Raw genomic sequence first — 21,118 nt, forward strand, 5'->3', positions numbered from 1 at the left:
GCAGGGTTGGACCAGGAAACCAGATCCGGGCCGATGGAGACCTGATCGCTTCTTTCTTTTGGCTAGGGTCCTCGTCCTGGACAAAGGGACAATAGCTGAGTTTGATTCTCCAACCAACCTCATTGCGGCCAGAGGCATCTTCTACGGGATGGCCAGAGATGCTGGACTTGCCTAAAATATACTCCTGGGATTTCTTCTTGGACATTCCCGGTTTTCATCAGGAAAGGACACCAAATCTATCCATAAAATGGACTTGATGGCAAATGTTGTGGGGCGGTTGTTAGGTTTTTGCCTCTGTAAAGTGCCTTGCAGGATAACCAGGCTACATGCTTCTGATAAGGAAGTGCAGCCCAAGAGGTGAATGACATGCCCCAAGGTCATAGCTAATTTGAGGCAGAGCCCAGACTAGTCCCTGGGTCTCCTGACTCCTAATCTGAGGTTATTTCCACACTGTACTGTTTTCAGTGGTTTCATGGGATGACCTCCCTATCCCCAAGCTTTTTTATATTTTCAACTCTGAGGTATTTTTTTTTTTTTTTAATAAAGCTTCTTCCTCCTGGAACAGAGGCTGCCAGGTCAGGCTGTCCCTAGGAACTGAGTCCAGTACTCTGGGGTGCTGGCCTGGATCCATTAAAAATGGAGCACTGATGAAATAAAGCTATGTGTCAACAATACACATGCCCCAACACAGCTTTTCTCTGTTTACAAGGTCTGGGGTTAGGACCTTTAGAGAAGGCAGGGAGGAAGGAGGGAGAGGCAGAGATAGACTTCATACACATTTGCATGGCTGGAATTATCTGAAAACCTCAGACCTGAGAGTTTTGGCTGGAAATATTGTCTTCACGGCCAAAATCCACTGGATAATTGCCAGTAGTTCCTGCTCTGCTGTGCAGATACTGTAAAAAGGTGAGAAGTAAAGCCTCTGCAATCTGACCTGAGGCCTCTTGAGAAAGCTGCTGTGAACACCTCCACATTTATGTCAACCCTCAATTGCTCTACCCGCTTCTTTAGGGGATGAGAAGGGCAAGGAGCTTATTTCCTTGCTCCTTTAGGGGTCTATTCCAGACAGGTCCCCATAACCCGCGAGGTCTCCAAGTCCTTCATCCTCCTCACTCTGGCTGAAGCTGAATATGGGAGCCCAGAGGAGCCCAGAGGCTGCCCCCTGACCTGACAGTTCCAGGCTGGTAAATGAGAGGAGGGGATGAATTAAATTTGCTTTTTTGAGCAAGCCAATGAAGTGTTTATTCTTCCGCAGGTGAGGATATATCTGGCACAAGGCCTTCTATTTGGAAAGGATCTCTTTGTTAATCTTTACCAAGTTTTCTGGTCATCTCTGACTCTCATTTCTTGGCTCTTTATTCTTGGTATGATGTGATTGGTTGTGGGTGATGGTTTGTTTTTTTGCCTCCACCCTAAATAGTTTAAAGTAGATGTGGAGATGGCTCCTTTGATCTGGTTTTGCCATATGTCCTGGGCCAGCCTGTGCTGCAGGACTATTTGTTAAAGGTTAATCACATTTTTTTTGGCAGGTTGTTTCTGCCCAGGATGTTTATGAGTGTATGGAAGACTTCCATCCTTGTGATAAAGCAAGTATGAAAGCACAAATGCCCAAATTATTCCGCCTCTCCTTGGTGCTAAGAAAAGGTCTCGGCTATGATCCCTGATTTATTAGACCAATTTGGCATGACGTCTGCTTTGTGAGGCTCTAGCTGCCCTAAACCAACAGAAATGCAGATTCATTCGGCATCATTCTCAGCTGAAGATCTGAAGCTGGGAGGCTGTATTTCCTCTCCTGTCTTGGGAGTTTGCCTCTGAGCTCCTGGAGGCCCTGACAGGTGCTGACAGCCCAAAGGAGAGGCTCAGTTGTGTGAAGTAAATAGGATAATCAAGAAAGGTGGTTAATAGAGGATGACCTCCATCTAGCTGGCTCAGCTACTACAGGAAAATAAAGCTGACTGCTGGGAACTGAGACGAAAGACACTGCACAAAACATCTGTCTCCAGGTGCCACTGACAGGCGTGAGCGCCACCACAGCAGCAGGATGCAGGAGGCTCAGGTGGGGACTGGTCCCTTCGAGTCCTCCTCCAGCGGGTTTTGTCCCTGGAACTGTCCAACAATTTGAACCCCGTATGATTAGAAGTACAGTGTGCTGTTTAGGAGGCCAGTGTGAAAGAATATGGGCTTGGTCGGTTAATATTTAATTTTAATAATACTTATTATCCTTGAACAGTCAGCGATGCGCAAAGAGAAAAATCTTCAGTTAATGTTTACACACAGTGTGAACACATGCTTTAAATATGCAGTGGAGGAAGAGGGGTGAATTCACAGTTAACAAAGCTAAAAAAAAAAAAAAATCCTTGTTATAAATTACACAAACCATATAAAAATATTTCTCTGAATGCATAGATTAAGACGTTAAGCTCACCTACCAGCAACTGTGCAGTCTAATTCCACTGCCTTACTCAAGAGTCAGCTGACCACAGAGGACCTTAAAAGGGAGGAGAGAGGGCAGGGCAGGCCCATCTCTCACTTGTGACTCCCCCTCGGCCCAGGTTCCAGGCCCGGGAAATGCCCTGGAGCTGCTCCTCTGTAGGCCACCTCCCAGCCAGGGGCCTCCACAGCTTCTGAGAATCCCTAATTGATCTGGATGGCTGGAAGTGTACTAACCCCAGGGGTTGAGACAGAAATTAATACTGAATTCATGTATTCCAGGATAAAACTAGCCTTAATTGTATCAGTAAATTGCAACTTTTTTTTTTCTTTTTCCAAAGATAAGGGAAAAAAGATTAGCATGTCTAGACAAACCAGCTCCTGACTGGTTGAAACACAAGGGAAGTTTCTTCTTCAAAGCACTTCAGAGAAAGGGAGTAATAAGTAACCTTTACACTGCCAGGCCAACTCTGCACGAGGGTGAGTAACTCACCATCAGTAATTGGTGTAATACAATTAAGTCACCGAGCTGAGTGACTCCACGCGGTGAAGCTGGCCTTGAAAACACCTCAACCTCAGCTCACCATTTAGGCAGCAGCAGGAGGCCATTATCTTAGCACAATATTCTCTTGCACTGACAACTGCTGCATGCCCTCGCTCAATTGCTGTGTTCCAATAAAATTAACACAGTTAGGAAGTTAAGTTTCTTTGGAAACTATAGGCACTATGGGGAGAAAGCTTCTTAAGACAGCAGGGACGCCCTTCAACAGCTGGCTTCAAACCCCTGCTCTCCTGTTGGTCTGAGTGTGCTTGGTCTTATTTCTAAAGTTAAGCTGTTTATTTCAACAAGACAGTGGCTCTTCTTCTCCACATTAATGACACTGAAGGAAAGGAAAAGAATCCTTAAATGCGTTCTTTTAAAAAATTCTCATGCCATGCTCAAGAGTTGGATCAGGTGTTTGTTTCCAGAACAAAGCCTGGTAGACGCTCAACTGACTTTGTCAAGTGGGTTGGTGGTGGTCGTGGGGGATCCCTAAGATCAAACAACCTGTTTACAAAAGCAACAGATTTCAGAGTTGTGTAAAAATCCTAATAATCTCAAAATAAGCTTTATCTTTGATACAAAAATAAAGATGCTACCTCCTTTAGTGCAGTTTCCCACAGTCACCTTTAAAATAGCCACAGATTCAATCTGGAAAATTGCTTTTCCTTTCTAGTGGAAAATGAAAGTGGAGAACATGGACTGGCAATGTTTGTGCTCGTCTCTTTCGGTGCAATTAAACACAGACGCGGAGAAGACAGGAACCGCTTCGATTAGGGAAAAAAAAAAAAACCCAAAAAACCAGAAAAACGTTGCTCTTTTAGAAAGCATCAGAGAGCCCTCTAGTGACCACGAAAGGGATGTGATGCAGAGATGACGGCAATGGCAGGCTAGAGACAGAAGCAGTCGTGAGTGTGGACAAAGGAAAGGTGGGGGGGAGGGGAAGCTCTTTTGGTTAACAGCATATTTACAAGTAGGTAACTGTTATTCTTAAATACTTTTAACCTGAGTAACATTTATAAATATGTTATGTGAAACCTCACAGCCACAAGTCACACCACAATACCCGAGCCCAGGACCTCGCCGACCCCAGGTTTCCTCTCTAGACAGTTCACGTTTCAGGAGAGTCGGGAACATGCAGCACTTCGAGAAGCGCGTCCTGGCCCTTCAGGTGCACTGTCAACAGGACCGGCTGGAAGGAGGCTCTGCTCTCTCTCCGCGTCTGCTCAGACAGCTCTCTCAACATTCTGCACATAAAACATACTGGATAGAGAACCGACGGTTTCTGCCTCTCCAGGCCACTTCTCAGCTGTTCACAGCTTCAAGCAATAGGTTTATTGTGCACCAAGAGACTTGGAAGAGTGGCACCGCTGCTTGGGGGTCAGGGGCTTCCTACCTTGGCAGAACGATGTTAGTGTATACTATGCCGTGGCACCAGGGGCCCTCCTGGGCATCCAAGGCATGTAGATCAATGGCTTGTCCTTGGCCCAGAGGTGATGCACACTCACAATACTCAGTGATTAAAAGTCCCTGCTGCATTAGTAAGTCAGTTTGGAAGCTCTCCTGTTATAGCAAGGCCTGTCAGTCAGTGTGGATGCAGCATTTCGGAACAGAAAGTTATTTTCACTTATCATGAGAACCAGTTCCAGCTCTTGGAAATCTTGGAGTCGAGCAACATCTTTGTCCTAAAATGAAAACAGGGTAAACAGATTAAGAGGAGCCACTTGTCTCTCTAGGGCTGCTGGGCTGTGTCGATACCAGGGATAGTGCGGGCAAGTCTCCAGGAGCGGGAAATGGGTTGGAATGGGAGATACCCTTAAGAGCAGTTGCTGCAAGACGAGCACACCTCGGAGGCAGAGACAGTGCAGGGATGTTTTCCTCAGGTGCCCCGAGCAGCCAGAAGCCCGATGTTCAGGGAACCCAGAGATGCTGGGAGGACTACACTTGTACATACGTAGATTTGCCCTCTGATTCAGCCTGGTTCTCACATTATAAAACACAAGACACATTGGCTCTTACACTAAAGTAATCCTTACAGATCACTAGAGAAACAACCAAAAATAGGTACATGTGAATGGTAATTTGGGGGAGTTCCTGCTGTGGCTCAGCGGAAACGAATCCAACTAGGAACCATGAGGTTGCAGGTTTGATCCCTGGCCTTGCTCAGTGGGTTAAGGATCCGGCGTTGCCGTGGGCTGTGGTGTAGGTCACAGATGAGGTTCGGTCTGGCGTTGCTGTGGCTGTGGTGTAGGCTGGCAGCCATAGTTCCAATTAGACCCCTAGCCCAGGAACCTCCATAGGTCCATAGGCCGCGGGTGCGGCTCTAAAAAGCAGGAAAAAAACAAAAACAAACAAAAAAAAGAATGGCAATTTGGAACGTTCTCTCTGGAATCCTATAACTTTCAGAAACGCCAATGTCTCTGTCGGCGCAAGAGAGGAGAGAAAGCTCAGTGATTACATTTGGAAAGCCACCCCTTGCTTCGTTTCTCTTCTCTTCCTATTTCTTCAACTGTGACTCACATAACCAAGGAAGAAGCTGGTATTTTCCAAATGGAAAAAGCAGCCACCTAACAGACTTTTCTTACCTTTCTTACCAGAGTGTTGGGTAACTTCCTGATCTTCTCAACTTGGTCGGGATTAACACCCAGCTCACAGCAACTCACTCTGAGCAATTCCTGGTAGGTGAGCTCCTGTCGGTCCAGTTCAATTTCAATGAAATCATTTTCTCGAAGAGATGGGTTCTGAATCCTCACCTTGAGCACCAGCTCTAGAAAAAAAGGGGGAGAAATGCTAATGAGTGATTCTGACACAGTCGGCTGGTGTAATTTTAGATCTTTTTCCAGAAGATAGTTACCCTTAATCACGCCCTGTCCTGAAGGCCTGTGGCACCCAATAAGAAAACCAAGCAGAGGGTTCCTGTCGTGGCTCAGTGGTAACAAACCTCACTAGTATCCGTGAGGGCACAGGTTCAATCCCTGGCCTCGATCAGTGGGTTAAGGATCTGTCGTTGCTGTGAGCTATGGTGTAGGTTGTAGACGTGGTTCGGGTCCTGGTGTGGCTGTGGCTGTGGGATAAGCCAGCAACGACAGCTACAGTTTGACCCCTAGCCTGGGGACGTCCATATACCACGGGAGTGGCCCTAAAAAGAAAAAGAAGAACCATCAGGAAGGTTTGCTCAGGCCCAGTTCTGGCTCTGCTGATGCAGTTGCCTCCACTGTCCTCCCTATATCTGAGTGTGGTTCACAGAGTGAAAGCGGGGGAGGGGGTGGATGGACAGACAACCATTCCAGCTGTACCAAAGGATAATTTACTTCTGCTGCTGGCGCTAAGCAGGGGAAGGCTTGAGAATGGGTTTGAGTATGAGTAGAAGAAGGGAAAGAGAAGAGAAAAAAAGGTACGGGCAAAATAGGGTACCAGATACTCTACAAGTATTAACTCTACGAAGATTTAACAATTGTGGATCTAAAGCTATTTATGACATATGAAAATCCTTGCAATAAATACAGTAAAAGAGCAAAAAGATAAACTACTCATAAAAATCAAAGTCTTAGGGGGTAGGGGTGGGCTGGGGGTTTGGCATGGAAATGCAAAACTGGGTTGTGATGATGGTTGTACAACTATAAATATAACAAAATTCACTGAGTTTAAAAAAGTTAAAAAGTAAAAAAATTAAAGCCTTACTATGATTTGAATGCAATATACCTTAATAATGGAGGAATCTTGGCTTTGGGAGTAAACACCATAATATGGGGGTCTGGGATCTAAGCAGTCTACCCCTACATTCTGAGCCTGGCTGTCAAGGTGGCCCAAGCCAAGTGCCCCTGTGCATTTGGTAGCTCTGTTTTGCTCCTTATTGTATGTTTCTCACAACACCCTCAGCCACTGTTATCAGCACCTACAGTAGCAGGTCCTCAAAAACAGAAAGTGAGGGCGTTACTAACATGGAAAAAGGCAAGATAAGACTAGATTATACCTTGTGGTGTCTGACTGGAATTGGATGATGAACTTGAAAAAATCTAGATTAGATAGATACAGAAATACAGGGGGAAAGTACATTATATGTGTGTTTGCTTGCCTTTTTTTTTTTTTTTCCTAGGGCCACACCCTTGGTAAATGGAGGTTCCCAGGCTAGGGGTGTCATCAGAGCTGTAGCCGCCAGCCTACGCCTGAGCCACAGCAACGCAGGATCCGAGCCACATCTGCAACCTACACCACAGCTCATGGCAACGCTGGATCCTTAACCCACTGAGCAAGGCCAGGGATCGAACCCTCAACCTCATGGTTCCTAGTTGGATTCATTAACCACTGAGCCACGACGGGAACTCTGCCTTTATTTTTTAAATACTTGAAAGGAAAGGATTTTACTGCAGAAACACTATCTTGGGAGCAAAGCAAATTCTAAACACAGTAAGATCACGTAGCCATTACAGTCTTTAGAATAGTAAGATGTTAAGCCCATCAGCTGCCTGGAATCTGTTTGCATGCATGTTTCTTGAGCTTGGGCCAGTTCTAAGAGCTTGCCATTGTTTTGCTAAAGTTCACAGATGGTCTAAAGAGAACATGATGAGGTTTTCATCTCAGTTCTACCCTATCTTCAATATTTTCTTCATATATTTGAAAAAAAAAATTCTAAGTTTTTCTCAGAGCATGTAGTTCTTTTTTTTTTTTTTTTTTTTTTTTTTTTTGTCTTTTTCTAGGGCCGCACTGGCGGCATATGGAGGTTCCCAGGTTAGGGGTCCAGTCGGAGCTGTAGCCACTGGCCTACACCAGAGCCACAGCAACTCGGGATCCGAGCCGCTTCTGTGGCCTCCACCACAGCACATGGCAATGCTGGATCCTTAACCCAGTGATTGGGGCCAGCGATCGAACCTGCAATCTCATGGTTCCTAGTCAGATTCGTTAACCACTGAGCCATGACGGGAACTCCCAGAGCATGTAGTTCTTTTATGGCTCATACCTGTTTGGATGATGCCAGAAAACTTTTGCAAAAGCACTGGATTCTTGACTATGTTTTCCATACTTGTTTTGCTTGAAAAATCTGCATTCGGCCTTTTTTTTTTTTTTTTTGTCTTTTGTCTTTTGTTGTTGCTATTTCTTGGGCCGCTCCCGCGGCATATGGAGGTTCCCAGGCTAGGGGTTGAATCGGAACTGTAGCCACCGGCCTACGCCAGAGCCACAGCAACGCGGGATCCGAGCCACGTCTGCAACCTACACCGAAGCTCACGACAACGCCGGATCATTAACCCACTGAGCAAGAGCAGGGACCGAACCCGCAACCTCATGTTTCCTAGTCGGATTCGTTAACCACTGCGCCACGACGGGAACTCCCTTTTTTTTTTTTTGTCTTTTTGCTATTTCTTTGGGCCACTCCCGTGGCATATGGAGATTCCCAGGCTAGGGGTCTAATTGGAGCTGTAGCTGCCGGCCTACACCACAGCCACAGCAACTCGGGATCCGAGCCGCATCTGCAACCTACACCGCAGCTCACGGCAACGCCGGATCCTTAACCCATTGAGCAGGGGCAGAGATCGAACCCACAACCTCATGGTTCCTAGTCGGATTCGTTAACCGCTGCGCCACGACGGTAACTCCTGCATTCGGCCTTTTTTCATGTTCTCCAGCTATGCTATATTCTTTATCATAGTAAATTTTGTCCTAATCTCTGAGATTTTTATTATCTGTCAGCAGGTTTTACCCACTGAAAATCCATGTGGTGAGAGTATGCTCAGCATACTTTGGTACTAGCTGCAGTCTTCCTCCTAGAATCCAGAATTGCTCTTCACTAGCCAATTCTCTCACCATGCCTATCAATTAAGAAATGTTTCCTGGAGTTCCCATCGTGGTGCAGTGGTTAACAAATCTGACTAGGAACCATGAGGTTGCAGGTTCGATCCCTGGACTTGCTCAGTGGGTTTACTGTCTGGTGTTGCCGTGAGCTGTGGTGTAGGTCACAGACGTGGCTCGGATCCCACGTTGCTGTGGCTCTGGCGTAGGCCGGAAGCTATAGCTCCGATTAGACCCCTAGCCTGGGAACCTCCATATGCCCCAGGGGCAGCTCAAGAAATGGCAAGAAGACAAAAAGAAAAAAAAATACTAAAAAAGAAATGTTTCCTATGACCACAGTCAGTCATCATTGCCACGGCCTTCGCAGCGGTAGTGATAGTGGTTCCCATTAATCTTTTAAAAAAATAAGTATACTTTCAAAAATCAAACTTCAATAATAGTTTCATTTGAGTATAATTCATATATCATAAAACCCACCCTCTAACATATACCAGTGGTTTAGGACATTATGACAATCCAACTGTAGGACACTTTCATCACCCCCAAAAGAAACCCCAGTAGCAGTCTCCATTGGTCTTCGAGGCTTTCTTTTTTGTCCCTCAACAAACTGTACCCAATAAATCTTGTACCTATCAGGCCCAAGACCTTAAATCAGCCATGGCATTCCTTCAGTGATCCCTAGACATGGAGATGGCATGCATGCATGGATGTATGTATGCATGTATATATTTTTGCCTTTTTAGGGCCACAGCCACAGCATATGGAGGTTCCCAGGCTAGGGGTCGAATCGGAGGTGTAGCCCCGGCCTACACCAGAGCAACAGCAACACAAGATCCGAGCTGTGTCTGTGACCTACACCACAGCTCATGGCAATGCTGGATCCTTAACCCACTGAACGAGGTCAGGGATCGAACCTGTGTCCTCATGGATGCTAGTCAGATTTGGTAACCACTGAGCCACAACAGGAACCGGAGATGGTATTTAGAAACCACAATTAGGGCACTGGTGCTGCCCACATCTTTTTTTTAAAAAACTTCACTAATCCTCTCAAGTCAGCCTGCAACATGATATCCAGGAAGCATACGTTCATTTTCTACTTTTCATCTATAATACCAATGGAGAGTTTGTTGCTTTTGTCATAAATTGAGGGAGCTGCTTTCAACTCTATTTTTTGTAATCTTTGAAGCCTGAATTGACTGCAGTACGAATGAGTATATCCCAGCTCTATCATGTACTAAATGTGTGATTCTCTCTCTGTGTCTAAGTTTCTCCATTTCTAAAATGTATATGTATAAATGTACACTAATAATAGCCAGCTTCTAAGTTTGTTGTGACAAATGAGAACTCAGAATGCATTGAAGTTATGTTTCTAGGCACATTTAGTTTATATCTTCCTAGTGAATCTTTCCTTTTATCATTCAATTGCTCTTTGTTTCCTTGCTTTTTTCTTTCTTTCCTAACTCTGTCCTCTGAGGGAGCCTAGGAGAAATGATACATGAGCAGCAATGAGCACACCTAGTATTTACATTCTGGTTTCTGAATACCATTCTCTACCCAAAAGAACCAGGGCTCCTGGGAGAAATGGTGGATTCCAAGGCTGGGGCAGAGAAAGGAGCCTGAAACATCTTGCTGCACCACAAAGGAAAGAAGTACTCCGAGAATGATGGACATGTCCGAGACACAGAACTAGGTTCAAGGGGCTCCATCTGGATAAATCTGGCCTAATTTGAACATCAAAATAATGATATTAATGGATTATAACCCAATGAATAAAATAAGGATCTATAAGTTCATATTTATACAATGGAGAAAGGAAAGCCCTTCTTTATAGTAGAATAACAAATAATAAACAGAGAGTTTGGCGGGTGGGGGGATGTGCTTGGGCTGTGGGATGGAAATCCTGTGAAATCAGATTGTTATGATCATTATACAACTATAGACGTGATAAATTCATTTGAGTAATAAAAAAAATTAAACAAAAACAAAAACAAAATAATAATAATAAACAGAGAAAAACGACAGGAAATCGTTTTCTACAAAATAACTGGACTAGACTTTTTTTTTTTTTCTCTTTCCTTTTTAGGGCCACACCTTTGGCTTACGGAAGTTCCCAGGCCAGGGGTTGAATTGGAGCTGTGGCCAGCCTACACCACAGCCACAGCAATGCCAGATCCAACTGTAGGCCTGCTACCTACACTGCAGCTCATGGCAATGCTGGATCCCTTAACCCACTGAGCAAGGCCAGGGAAAACCTGCATCCTCATGGTTCATGACTGTTGAGCCATAATGGGAATCCCTGGCCTGGACTCTTTAGAAATCTGAGGTCCAGGAGTTCCTGCCAAGGAGCAGTAGGTTAAGAATCTGAATGCAGTGGCTTGCGTCAATGCAGAGGTGTGAGTTTGATCCCCAGTCCAATGATGAAGCCGTGGCTCTGATTCAATCCCTGGTCCAGGAGCTTCCATGTGCCGTGGATGTGGCCATTTAATAAATAAATAAATGGATCTGAGGTCCAAAATAAGAGCTAAAGGCTGAAAAAATGCTCCAGATCAAAAGAGACCCTAACAGCATGATAAGCAAATGCAGTGGGTGATCCTGGGCAGCTGGTAGGAGTGGAGGGAGTGAAGATAGCTACGAAGGGCACTGCTGAGACAGATGACGAAATATGGACTACAGGATTAGAAAATAGTGTTATATCAAGGTTATCGTTCCTAAATGTAATCATTGTACTGTGATTATGTGAGAGACTATTCTTGTTCTTAGGAAATACATACTTAAGTACTCCAGGGCAAAAGGGCGAATGGTAACTTACGAATCTGAATTGAGAGTTCCTTATACTAGTCTTGCAACTTTTCTGTAAGTTTGTAATTATACTTAAAATAAATAAATCCCACCCCTACTCCTGAGAAACCCAGGAAGTCAAGCCCTAGACCTCTGGACACCATCTGCCCTGTTGCAGAGGCTGCTGAGGAAAGGTTACCTTGCATATTAAATGGAAATGCTCCGGTGAAGAAAAATGGCTGGAATGCTGGCGCTGGTCCTGCATACGCCCCATTTTGAGGCTCCAGAGACACCGGTGGCTTGGACGGGACAGAAGAGAACAAGGAACGACTCTGACTCACTGGTGGCTGACAGACAGGACCCGGCTTTGTGCTTTCTGGTGTTCTGAGTATGGCAGAGGGGGCAGACACATCCCCATTCTGAACCAGTGCCAGTGAGGTGTGGTCCCGTGGAAAGGCCCCAAGCAGGGGAGGTTCCCCAGTGGGCAGCAATGGAGGCGAGCCATCCACAGGGGGCGATGCAGGAGGTGTGGAGGGGCCCCCATTCTGCAGCTGAGCTGAATCCTCTGCCGCAGGGGTGTAGATAAAAGGGAAGGCTGGGTTGGCCAAATAGTTGGGAACAAAGGGCAGTTCTGACTCCTTCTTCAGCTGGGGGAGGTTGTCGCTATCATCATCATCATCTTCCACTTAAAAAGAAGAAAAGAGAACATTTATATAGCTTTTTAAAAATTAACAAGTAGGAGTTCCCTTCGTGACTGAGGGATAACGAGCCCGACTAGTGCCCATGAGGCCACGAGTTCAATCTCCGGCCTTGCTCAGTGGGTTAAGGATCCAGCATTGCCGTGAGCTGTGGTATAGCTTGCAGACTCGGCTCGGACCCTGCATTGCTATGGCTGTGGTGTAGGCCGGCAGCTGTAGCTCTGATTTGACCCCTAGCCTGGGAACTTCCATACGCCGAGGCTGTAGCCCTAAAAAGATAAATAAATAAATAAACAAGTAAATAAATAAAAATTATCAAGTAAAGGGTAACTTGTGAAAGCTAGTGTCCTTTTGTGTATGATAAATATTTTGGTCAGTGCTTACTGCAGGTTCATCATTATCATTTTTATCACCTTAAAGTGTACAGATTAAAAAAACAAAACTTGGGAGTTCCTTTGTCATGCAGCAGGTTAAGGACCTGGCATTTCACTACAGTGGCTCAGATCACTGCCATGGCTCATGTTCCATCCCCAGCTCTAGAACTTCCACATGCCAAGGAAAAAAACAAAAAAACAAAAAACAAAACCACGAAAAACTTTAGAATGCCTACCTTCCCAGAAACAACAAGGAACTATTATCTTGGCACAGTAAGTACTATCTTGCTTTTAGAAATTGACCGGTTGGAGTTCCCATTGTGGCTAGTGGAAATGAACCTGACTAGAATCCATGAGGACACAGGTTCAGTCCCTGGCCTTGCTCAGTGGGTTAAGGATCAGGCATTGCCATGAGCTGTGGTGTAGGTCGCAGATGAGGTGGATCTGGTGTTGCTGTGGCTGTGGTTGTGGTGTAGGCCAGCAGCTCCAGCTCCAGTTCGACCCAAGCCTCAGAAACTCCATATGCCACGGGTGCAGCCCTAAAAGTACAAAAAAAAAAAAAAAAAAAAAAGGAGTGTAGCCAATAATGCCATGTCTTAAATTAGTTTGACAGAATCAAAGTTGCCTCAAAACACAGACTCACCTCCCATAATCTTCCTGATTTCCCTCCTCGATGTTAATTGGACTGGCATTTCTCCCTTTGTGGTAAGAATCTCTTTGTCAGCTCCTGATCTTAACAAGTAAGAGACCACTTGACCATGATTGCGTTTACATGCCCAGTGTAAACAGGTCCTGTCCCAAAGGAAAAAAAAAGTGATTTTTAAAAGAGCACAGGTTATTTGGGATTTCAAATTCTACACGCGGATAAACAAATATATACAAGCCTGTTAAGAATCCAGCTAGAACCAGAAAATCAGACCAGTAATCTTAACTTCTCTTTTCAAAAGCAGATGATCAAAATATTTAATATGCTTGAAAGCTACTTTTAAATTTCATTTCTGGCCCTTGGGAAAAGATAATTTATCCTAGGAGCTTTAATTTCAATGGCTTCCAGAAGGCTGGCTGCCTGGCTGGTTGGCTGGATAACTCTAATGACATTGCTGGGTGTTAACTCTGTCAATGTCGCTCATTAGATTATCCCAGTTCTCTTTATTTATTTATTTATTTCCTTTTTAGGGCTGTACTTGCGGCATATGGAGGTTCCCAGGCTAGGGGGTCTAATCGGAGCTACAGCTGACAACCTTCACCACAGCCACAACAACGCCAGATCCAAGCCACATCTATGACCTACACCACAGCTCACGGCAATGCTGGATCCTTAACTCACTGAGCAAGGTCAGGAATTGAACCTGCAGCCTCGTGGTGCCTAGTGGGATTTGTTTCCGCTGAGCCATGACAGGAACTCCGACCAGTTCTCTTTAGAATGTATTTTCACCAACTGTTCCTGTTGTGGCTCAGTGGAAATGAACCCGGCTGGTATCCATGAGGATGCAGATTTGATCCCTGACCCTGCTCAGTGGATTAAGGATCCAGCGTTGCTGTGAGCTGTGGTGTAGGTCACAGATGAGGCTTGGATCCTGAGTTGCTATGGCTGTGCTGCAGGCAGGCAGCTGCAGCTCTGATTTGACCCCTAGCCTGCAAACTTCCATATGCTGCAGGTGCGACCCTAAAAAGACAAATAAAATAACCATCTCTCATCTGCAGCTTGCTCTGCCACTAAAATTACTACAGCAGATTCCTGACTCTCAGTTACTCTTTCCCTATTCACTTTTCTTTCCTTCACACGCATACACAAAGGATTTCCAGGAGTTCCTGCTATGGTGCAGTGGGTTAAGGATCCAGTGTTGTCTCTGAGGCGGTGCAGGTTCCATCCCTGGCCTGAGAACCTCTATATGCCGCTGGTTCGGCCGAAAAAGGAAAAAAAAAAAATCACTTCTCTAGTTCTCTCCGGAAGCCTACAAACCTATCCTCATTTGCATAAACACAAGGCATTGCACACATATTTTAATTTCTAAAGCACTTAATAAATGTATAGCAACAGCAAAATTTCTGAGAACTCTTCTAAAGTATTCAACTCATTTAAGTAGAATTACTTAATATTATACATATAGGAAGAGATTTTTGCATGGTCTGCAGGGCCATTATTTTTATACTGCATAGAAATATAATTAGCATGCTGGCCAAAACTCCATCTTAATAGAAATAAAAGGATTCAGAACTACTAAATTCATCCCCAGTTGCCAAAATGGAATGACATTATGGAAGGAAAATACCTTTTTCCCTCTGGTTTGGATTTTCCACATTTACCAACTCTCTAACTGAACTGTGATAAATATCTTCAGAGCTTATAGACAAAAATAAATAGGTAAGGATAGAATGTATGTTCAATAGTGAGGGTTAGGTAGCTAGCCTGAGAAATATAACTATCTAGAAAGTTCATCTGGTTCCAGGGAAAAGCTGATTTGTCCAGGGTACTTTAATATTTATGACTTACAGAAAGCCAGCTTGCCTGGCTGTCTGGAAGCAACTCCACTTATGTTCCAGAGTGAACTTCCACACTGTTATTTATTAGAATTAGATTATCCAGGTGCCTGTAAAGAGTACTCTACGATGAAAAGAATGCCAATTTGGGGAAAATAAGGCAACAGTCTTGAGATGAACTTCCAAACTATAGGCTCCATGAAGATAAGAAGGTATCCGCTTGGACATACAAGTACTTAAATCATCCTTGTTGAGTGAGTGAACCAAGGACACGGTGGACATTGCTTGGAGTGGAAGGATCCCACACATCCTTGATTCTGGGCAAACTGCAGCTGAGAGTGTGTTTGTGTGTGGATGGCTCTATAAGCTTGAAAAATGAATAATTATAATGACGAGCGGGCACTCAAAAATGAATGGAGCATGATGAGAAAAATATGTTCCCTTTTGGAAATCAAGTGCTTACTTGCTAGTAGTAAATCACTTGTTCATGACAAGCTTGAGAGTGAAGGAAGTAATATACTGCCAGTGGATCTGAGACTCTTTGGGACAAACCAACTAGCTAAAGCATTGCCATGTAAAGTAGGGTTAAGTCAACACAGCACATCCCCCACAGCCAACCCTGAGTGATCATCATTTACAGTCCAGACTTGTGGCTCTGGTCAGCCATAACTCACAGGCATTATAGCCAGGCAGTATTTCGGCTTCTTCATGAGCTATTACACTTGTTGCTTAAAGCCAAGGGTACGCATGACACTTGAATTACAACTGATGTGGGAGCTGTATCTTTGAACATCAACTCTTTAAGTTTTAAATTTGCAGTCAGAATATCCTATCAGTACTAGGAAGTATTTCAGACCAGAGGCAATGGGCATCATTCATTTGTGCAGAAAGGGTGGTTACAGAGCAACTAAGAATTGAAAGCAGTAACCATTCTGCTTTTCTATGCTACGGACTAAGGTTTTTGAAGGTAACCTTTATATTCCATTACCCAGCACACTGCTTAATAAAAAAAATAAGTTAACACAGATATAATGCTTTATACACTCGACATTGTTCTAAAAGCTTTAGATATACTAATTTATTTAATTCTCTAAACAACCCATGAGTTAAACAACCCCATTTTACTGATGAGGAAACCCAGGTAACCAGCAAATAAGAAAAACAAACAGTATGATACCTGGCAATTAAGTGTTGTTAGGACAACAAAACAAGGAAAGGGATCCGGGAATGCCAGTTAGGGGAGGGCATGGTATGCATTGAGAGCCAAGGAAAGACTCACCAACGGGGACATTTAAGCTAAGACCTGAAGGAGGTGAGGGAGCAAAAGCATTTTAAATGAAGGGAAGAGAAAATATAAAGGCCTTGAACCAACCTGATGCCTGGTGTTTTCAGGAAAAGCAAGGAGACCAGAGAAGCAGAATGAAGGGAGCAAGAGGGTAAATCCAGAGATGAGGCATAGAGGTAAAGGAGGATGGGGGGCAAGGAGTAGAAACTGTAGCACCCTGTGGGCTTTTAGTCAGAGTGAGATGGGAGCCATTAAAGAGTTTTGAGCAGAGTAAAAGGATCTGTTTTTTTTTTTTTGGTTTTTTTTGCCATTTCTTGGGCCGCTCCCAAAGCATATGGAGGTTCCCAGGCTAGGGGTCTAATCAGAGCTGTAGACGCCAGCCTATCCCAGAGCCACAGCAACACAGGATCCAAGCCGTGTCTGCAACCTACACCACAGCTCACGGCAACACCGGATCCTTAACCCACTGAACAAGGCCAGGGATCGAACCCGCAACCTTATGGTTTCTAGTCGGATTTGTTAACTACTGAGGAACTCCCTGAGTTATGTTTTCAGTCAGGATCCTCCTGGCTGCTGTGTTAAGAAAAGATATAGGATAGAAGGGTAGAAGCAAGGAGTCTAGTTAGGAGGCTACTGCCTTAATCCAAGTGACAGAACCATGGTGGCTTTGCACCAGAGGTGTAGTGGTGGAGTTAGTGAGAAGCAGTCAGACTCCAACTATATCCTGAAGGTGGAGCTGGCGGTATTAGCAGCTTGATTGAATGTGGGATGTGAGGGAAAGACAGGAGGCACTAAAAGTTCTGGCCTGTGCACTCAGATGCTGAGAGGAGAACTCAGGAGCAGGCTGGGGGCAGTTAGGGGTATGAGGGAGACCAGGAACTGAACCTTGGACATGTTGAATTTGAAGTCCTATTAGACATCTTCCTCAATTAAATCTATGAAAGCCAGGGAGTTCCTGCTGTGGCGCAGTGGAAATGAATCCGACTAGGAACCATGAGGTTGCGGATTCGATCCCTGGCCTCGCTCAGTGGGCTAAGGATCCGGCGTTGCCGGGAGCTGTGGTGTAGGTCACAGACACTGCTCGGATCTGGCATTACTGTGGCTGTGGCGTAGGCTGGCCGCTACAGCTCTGATTTGACCCCTAGCCTGGGAACCTCCATAGGCCGAAGGTTTCAGCCCTAAAAAAAAACGAAAGCAGGGTTTGTTGTTCCCTGGTGGCTCAGCAGGTTAAGTATCTGGCGTTGTCACTGCTGTGGCTCTGGTTACAGCTGTGGTGTATGTTCAATTCCTGGCTCAGGAAATTCCACCTACCGTGGCAGGTGCAGTCAAATAAAGGAGGGTGGTTGGAGTCAGATTCTGGATTTGTTTCCCAGCTCCATTAGTTACTATGAATTCTGTGACCTTGGGGAAATGACTTAATCTTTCTGAGCCTCAGTTTCCTCATTTGCAAATTGGAGAGAATAACAATAGCTATATCCTTGAGTAGATGTGAATGAAATAAAGCACGTGGAATCTTTGTGCTACAGGGCAAGCCCAATAAATGTTAGCTAGGTATGTCTTGCCTCATCTTCTTAAATGTTGACAATACTCTTCTGAAGTAACTGGAAAATTAAGTGATGTGAGCAAGATTGTATTGTTAAGCAGGAATGGAGAAGATCCTGCAGGAAAGCAGGCTCGTTCTTCTACACAACACTGCCTCCCAGTGCCAAAACAATGAAGACAGCTCATGAACCACAGAGCAATGCTAGAAATGGCACACACAGAAAAGCAAGCTAGTTTGCAAACACTTTTAAACAAAACAAAAAGGCAGTTTCTACTGTCTCCTGGCTTTCCGGACAGACACCCAGGCTATTTTCTTTAGGGTAGGGAGGGAGGTTAGGTAGGCTTTGTGAGGAAGTTAGGAAATGGTGATTCTGGTCCTGGCTATTTTATTAAAATTGTTGTGTGACCTAGGGCAAGTTATTCTCTGGGGTTGAACCCATCTCCCACGTCCCTTTTGGTCTTAAAATGTATGATTCCCCTTTAAAAAATAAAACATTTGTGGAGTTCCCTGGTGGTTCATCAGGTTAAGGACCTGATGTTGTCACTGCTCTGGTTACTGCTGTGGCGCAGTTCCATCTCTGCCCTGGGAACTTCCTAATGCTGCAGGGGCAGCCAGAAATAAATAGATAGACAGATAGGTAAATAACATTTGCAAACTCACTTTAACTCTCAGCTAGCAAAATAGGCTGGTTAAGCATTACCTGGACCAAGTAAAAAAATTAAAATTTAGATGTTAAGAGAGCAGAATAATACCACATTCTGTAACTTAATACTAAACATTTCACCACCAGCACATCTTAAACTGAGACTTCTTATTAGTTGGGAAGAACTCCATGGCAGGCAGGCATCTAAAGTCTTGGATAAAGTCTCATATTTGAAACTGTTGTTAAGAAAACAAAACAAAACACTCTATAGAATAAATGAATGAGTCTTCCTGCAACAGGCAGCTGGAGGTAGCAGCAAATCACTGCTGTAGTGAGAGGGGAAGCCCACGAAGAATACAAGTGATTTTTTTTCCCTAGTCTTGGGAAAAGAAATTGTTAGTTTATAAGATTCATATATGCTCAGTTGTTTTATGCTTTTTGCTCTGCACAGATGTGTTCTTCAGGAAAATTGAGGATTCAAACTGGGGTGAGCTCCATCTTAGGGTGAGAATTCGCAGCCAGCGCCGTTCCAGCCACGTTTTGGGGCAGGGGGTGGGGGGGGGAACGGCGGGGCGCCAGGGTTCGGGTGGGCGCTGCCGGGGCAGGACCACGTGGGCCGGGACTTGGGCACGACGCGCCGAAGACTACCCGAAGCAGGGGGACCAGGGCTGGCCTCCAGGGCGCACAGCCTCGGAGGCCCGGAGCGCCCGGCCACGCCTAAGCGGGCGTCTGGGGCAGCGCTAGGCCGAGGTCGCGTCCCGGGCTGTCAGCGCTGACCCTAGGCCTCCCCCGCTCCCCACTTACCAGCCGTTGACCTCATTTTGGGAGTTCACATCCACCCCGCTCTCCACCAGTTTCTGCACCTCCCGAATGTCCCCCAAGGCCGCGGCCTCCCGCAGCCTCTCCTGCTGTTCCTTCTGCTCTAGCAGAGCGCTCATCTTCCCTCGGCCCCAGGCCCCCGCCCCGCCCCGCCCCGGCCGGTCAGCGTCGCCGCCGCGGCGGCCCGCTCCCCGCCATGGGGAGACCGCGCGGAGTTCGCCCGCCCCGCTCGCGCCGCCTCCCGCGCCCGACCCGGGCCTCGGCTCCCTCCCGCGGGCCGCCCGCCGTTCCCCTGCTGTTCCCGGCCCGCGGGCCCAAGCCTCCTCCCGGCCGCGCCTCCCGCAGGCCGGCTCCGGGGGAACTTATTCAGAGTGACAACCGTGACCCAGATATTTTCCGTTCCTACCCTCGGCCCCGGCTCCCGCGCGGGCCGGCGCTTTATGTAACGGCTGCACGGTATTATCTGCGGTGATTCACCGACTATTTTTAGAACTCCCCACCACGCAGCTCGGAGGGAGGAGAACAGACACAAGTAAAGCGAAGAACTCTTATTTGAGAGCCAGAAAGCCTTCTCCTCTGGCGCAGGCTGTTTACCGGGCATCAGAAATAACTGGTGTGTTTGGCTCTTTTTCCTTATCTGAGCCAACTCTTGCCCAGCAGGATGGGAAAATGAGGTGAAACCGATCCTTCTATTATACACCCATTATTGCGGAAATAGACTACACGGTTTTTTCTTCCTTTGACAGTGCTTGGAACCTTTTATTTCGATTCTTTCTTTTTTTTTTTTTTTTTTTTTTGTCTTTTCTAGGGCCACTCCCACGGAATATGGAGGTTCCCAGGCTAGGGGTCGAATCAGAGCTGTAGCCACCGGCCTACACCAGAGCCACAGCAACTCGGGATCCGAGCCGCGTCTGCAACCTACACCACAGCTCACGACAACACCGGATCATCGGCCCACTAAGCAAGGCCAGGGATCGAACCCGCAACCTCATGATTCCTAGTCGGATTCGCTAACCACTGCGCCACGACGGGAACTCCTATTTCGATTATTTCAATTGCTGTTGTTTTACATCTCATTTTAGACAGATTTCTTCTAACGTGGCTTTCAGGAAAAAAACAGATTGTGCGCAAGGCCTATACATTGTAATTTATTACTGCGTGTAATCACAATTAATTACCCTTCGCAAAAGCCATGTAAGGAAAAAAAGAAAAGAAGAACACCAAAGAGGCTTTGGAGTTATCCCCCTCCCTGATAATCCGGAGCTGGCCAGAGCCACGGAGCAAGTATAGACAGCATTTTACCTGACTCTTTGCCTAATCAATTTAATGAGGCTCAGAGCCTGGGCTGGCACTGCTTTACTACCCAGCAGGAGAAAAAAAAAGGACGGCTTTGCTGAGCCCAGGTGCCTGGGAGAGATCTTCCAATGTGGCACAGGATGGAAGCTTGCAGATGGGGTCTGGAGGATTAAGGAAATAAACCTGGGGTGGAAAGGAGGAAGGACTGAAATCAGAGAGGAGACGAAATAGGAAGTGACACATTTAGGCATGGAGTTTTCAATTCCCTCCCTTGGGGGCAGCCCAGGGTTTGCACAGCAAGCATTTTTCTTGCTACTGTTTAAGAAAAACCATTATTATTTGTTTATTATGATAGTCGTTCACACAGTACATAGTGCACACCAGGTAGTGCTGAATATAAACTGCCTGCACCCTGAAATCGACCATATGGTAAATTGGAACTCTGC

General features: G+C 45.7%; 2 protein-coding genes across 2 annotated transcripts in view; one reads left to right on the top strand and one right to left on the bottom strand.

The window, feature by feature from the left end:
• Window positions 1-2,363, top strand: part of ABCC3 (ATP binding cassette subfamily C member 3) — a 57,626-nt gene extending 55,263 nt beyond the window's left edge. Inside the window, 1 exon segment of the mRNA XM_003131575.6 lies at window positions 67-2,363. Coding sequence (XP_003131623.4) covers window positions 67-175 — 109 coding nt within the window. The 3' untranslated portion in view covers window positions 176-2,363.
• ANKRD40 (ankyrin repeat domain 40) lies at window positions 2,187-19,734 on the bottom strand. The gene is made up of 5 exons (XM_003131571.5): window positions 19,362-19,734; window positions 13,249-13,397; window positions 11,733-12,218; window positions 5,557-5,738; window positions 2,187-4,656 (listed from the first exon to the last, which is right to left on the bottom strand). Exons 1-5 carry the CDS (start codon window positions 19,493-19,495, stop codon window positions 4,510-4,512), a joined length of 1,098 nt encoding a protein of 365 aa, XP_003131619.1. The 5' UTR covers window positions 19,496-19,734; the 3' UTR covers window positions 2,187-4,509.

This window comes from Sus scrofa, chromosome 12, assembly GCF_000003025.6.
Source record: "Sus scrofa isolate TJ Tabasco breed Duroc chromosome 12, Sscrofa11.1, whole genome shotgun sequence".
NCBI classification, from domain to species: Eukaryota; Metazoa; Chordata; class Mammalia; order Artiodactyla; family Suidae; genus Sus; species Sus scrofa.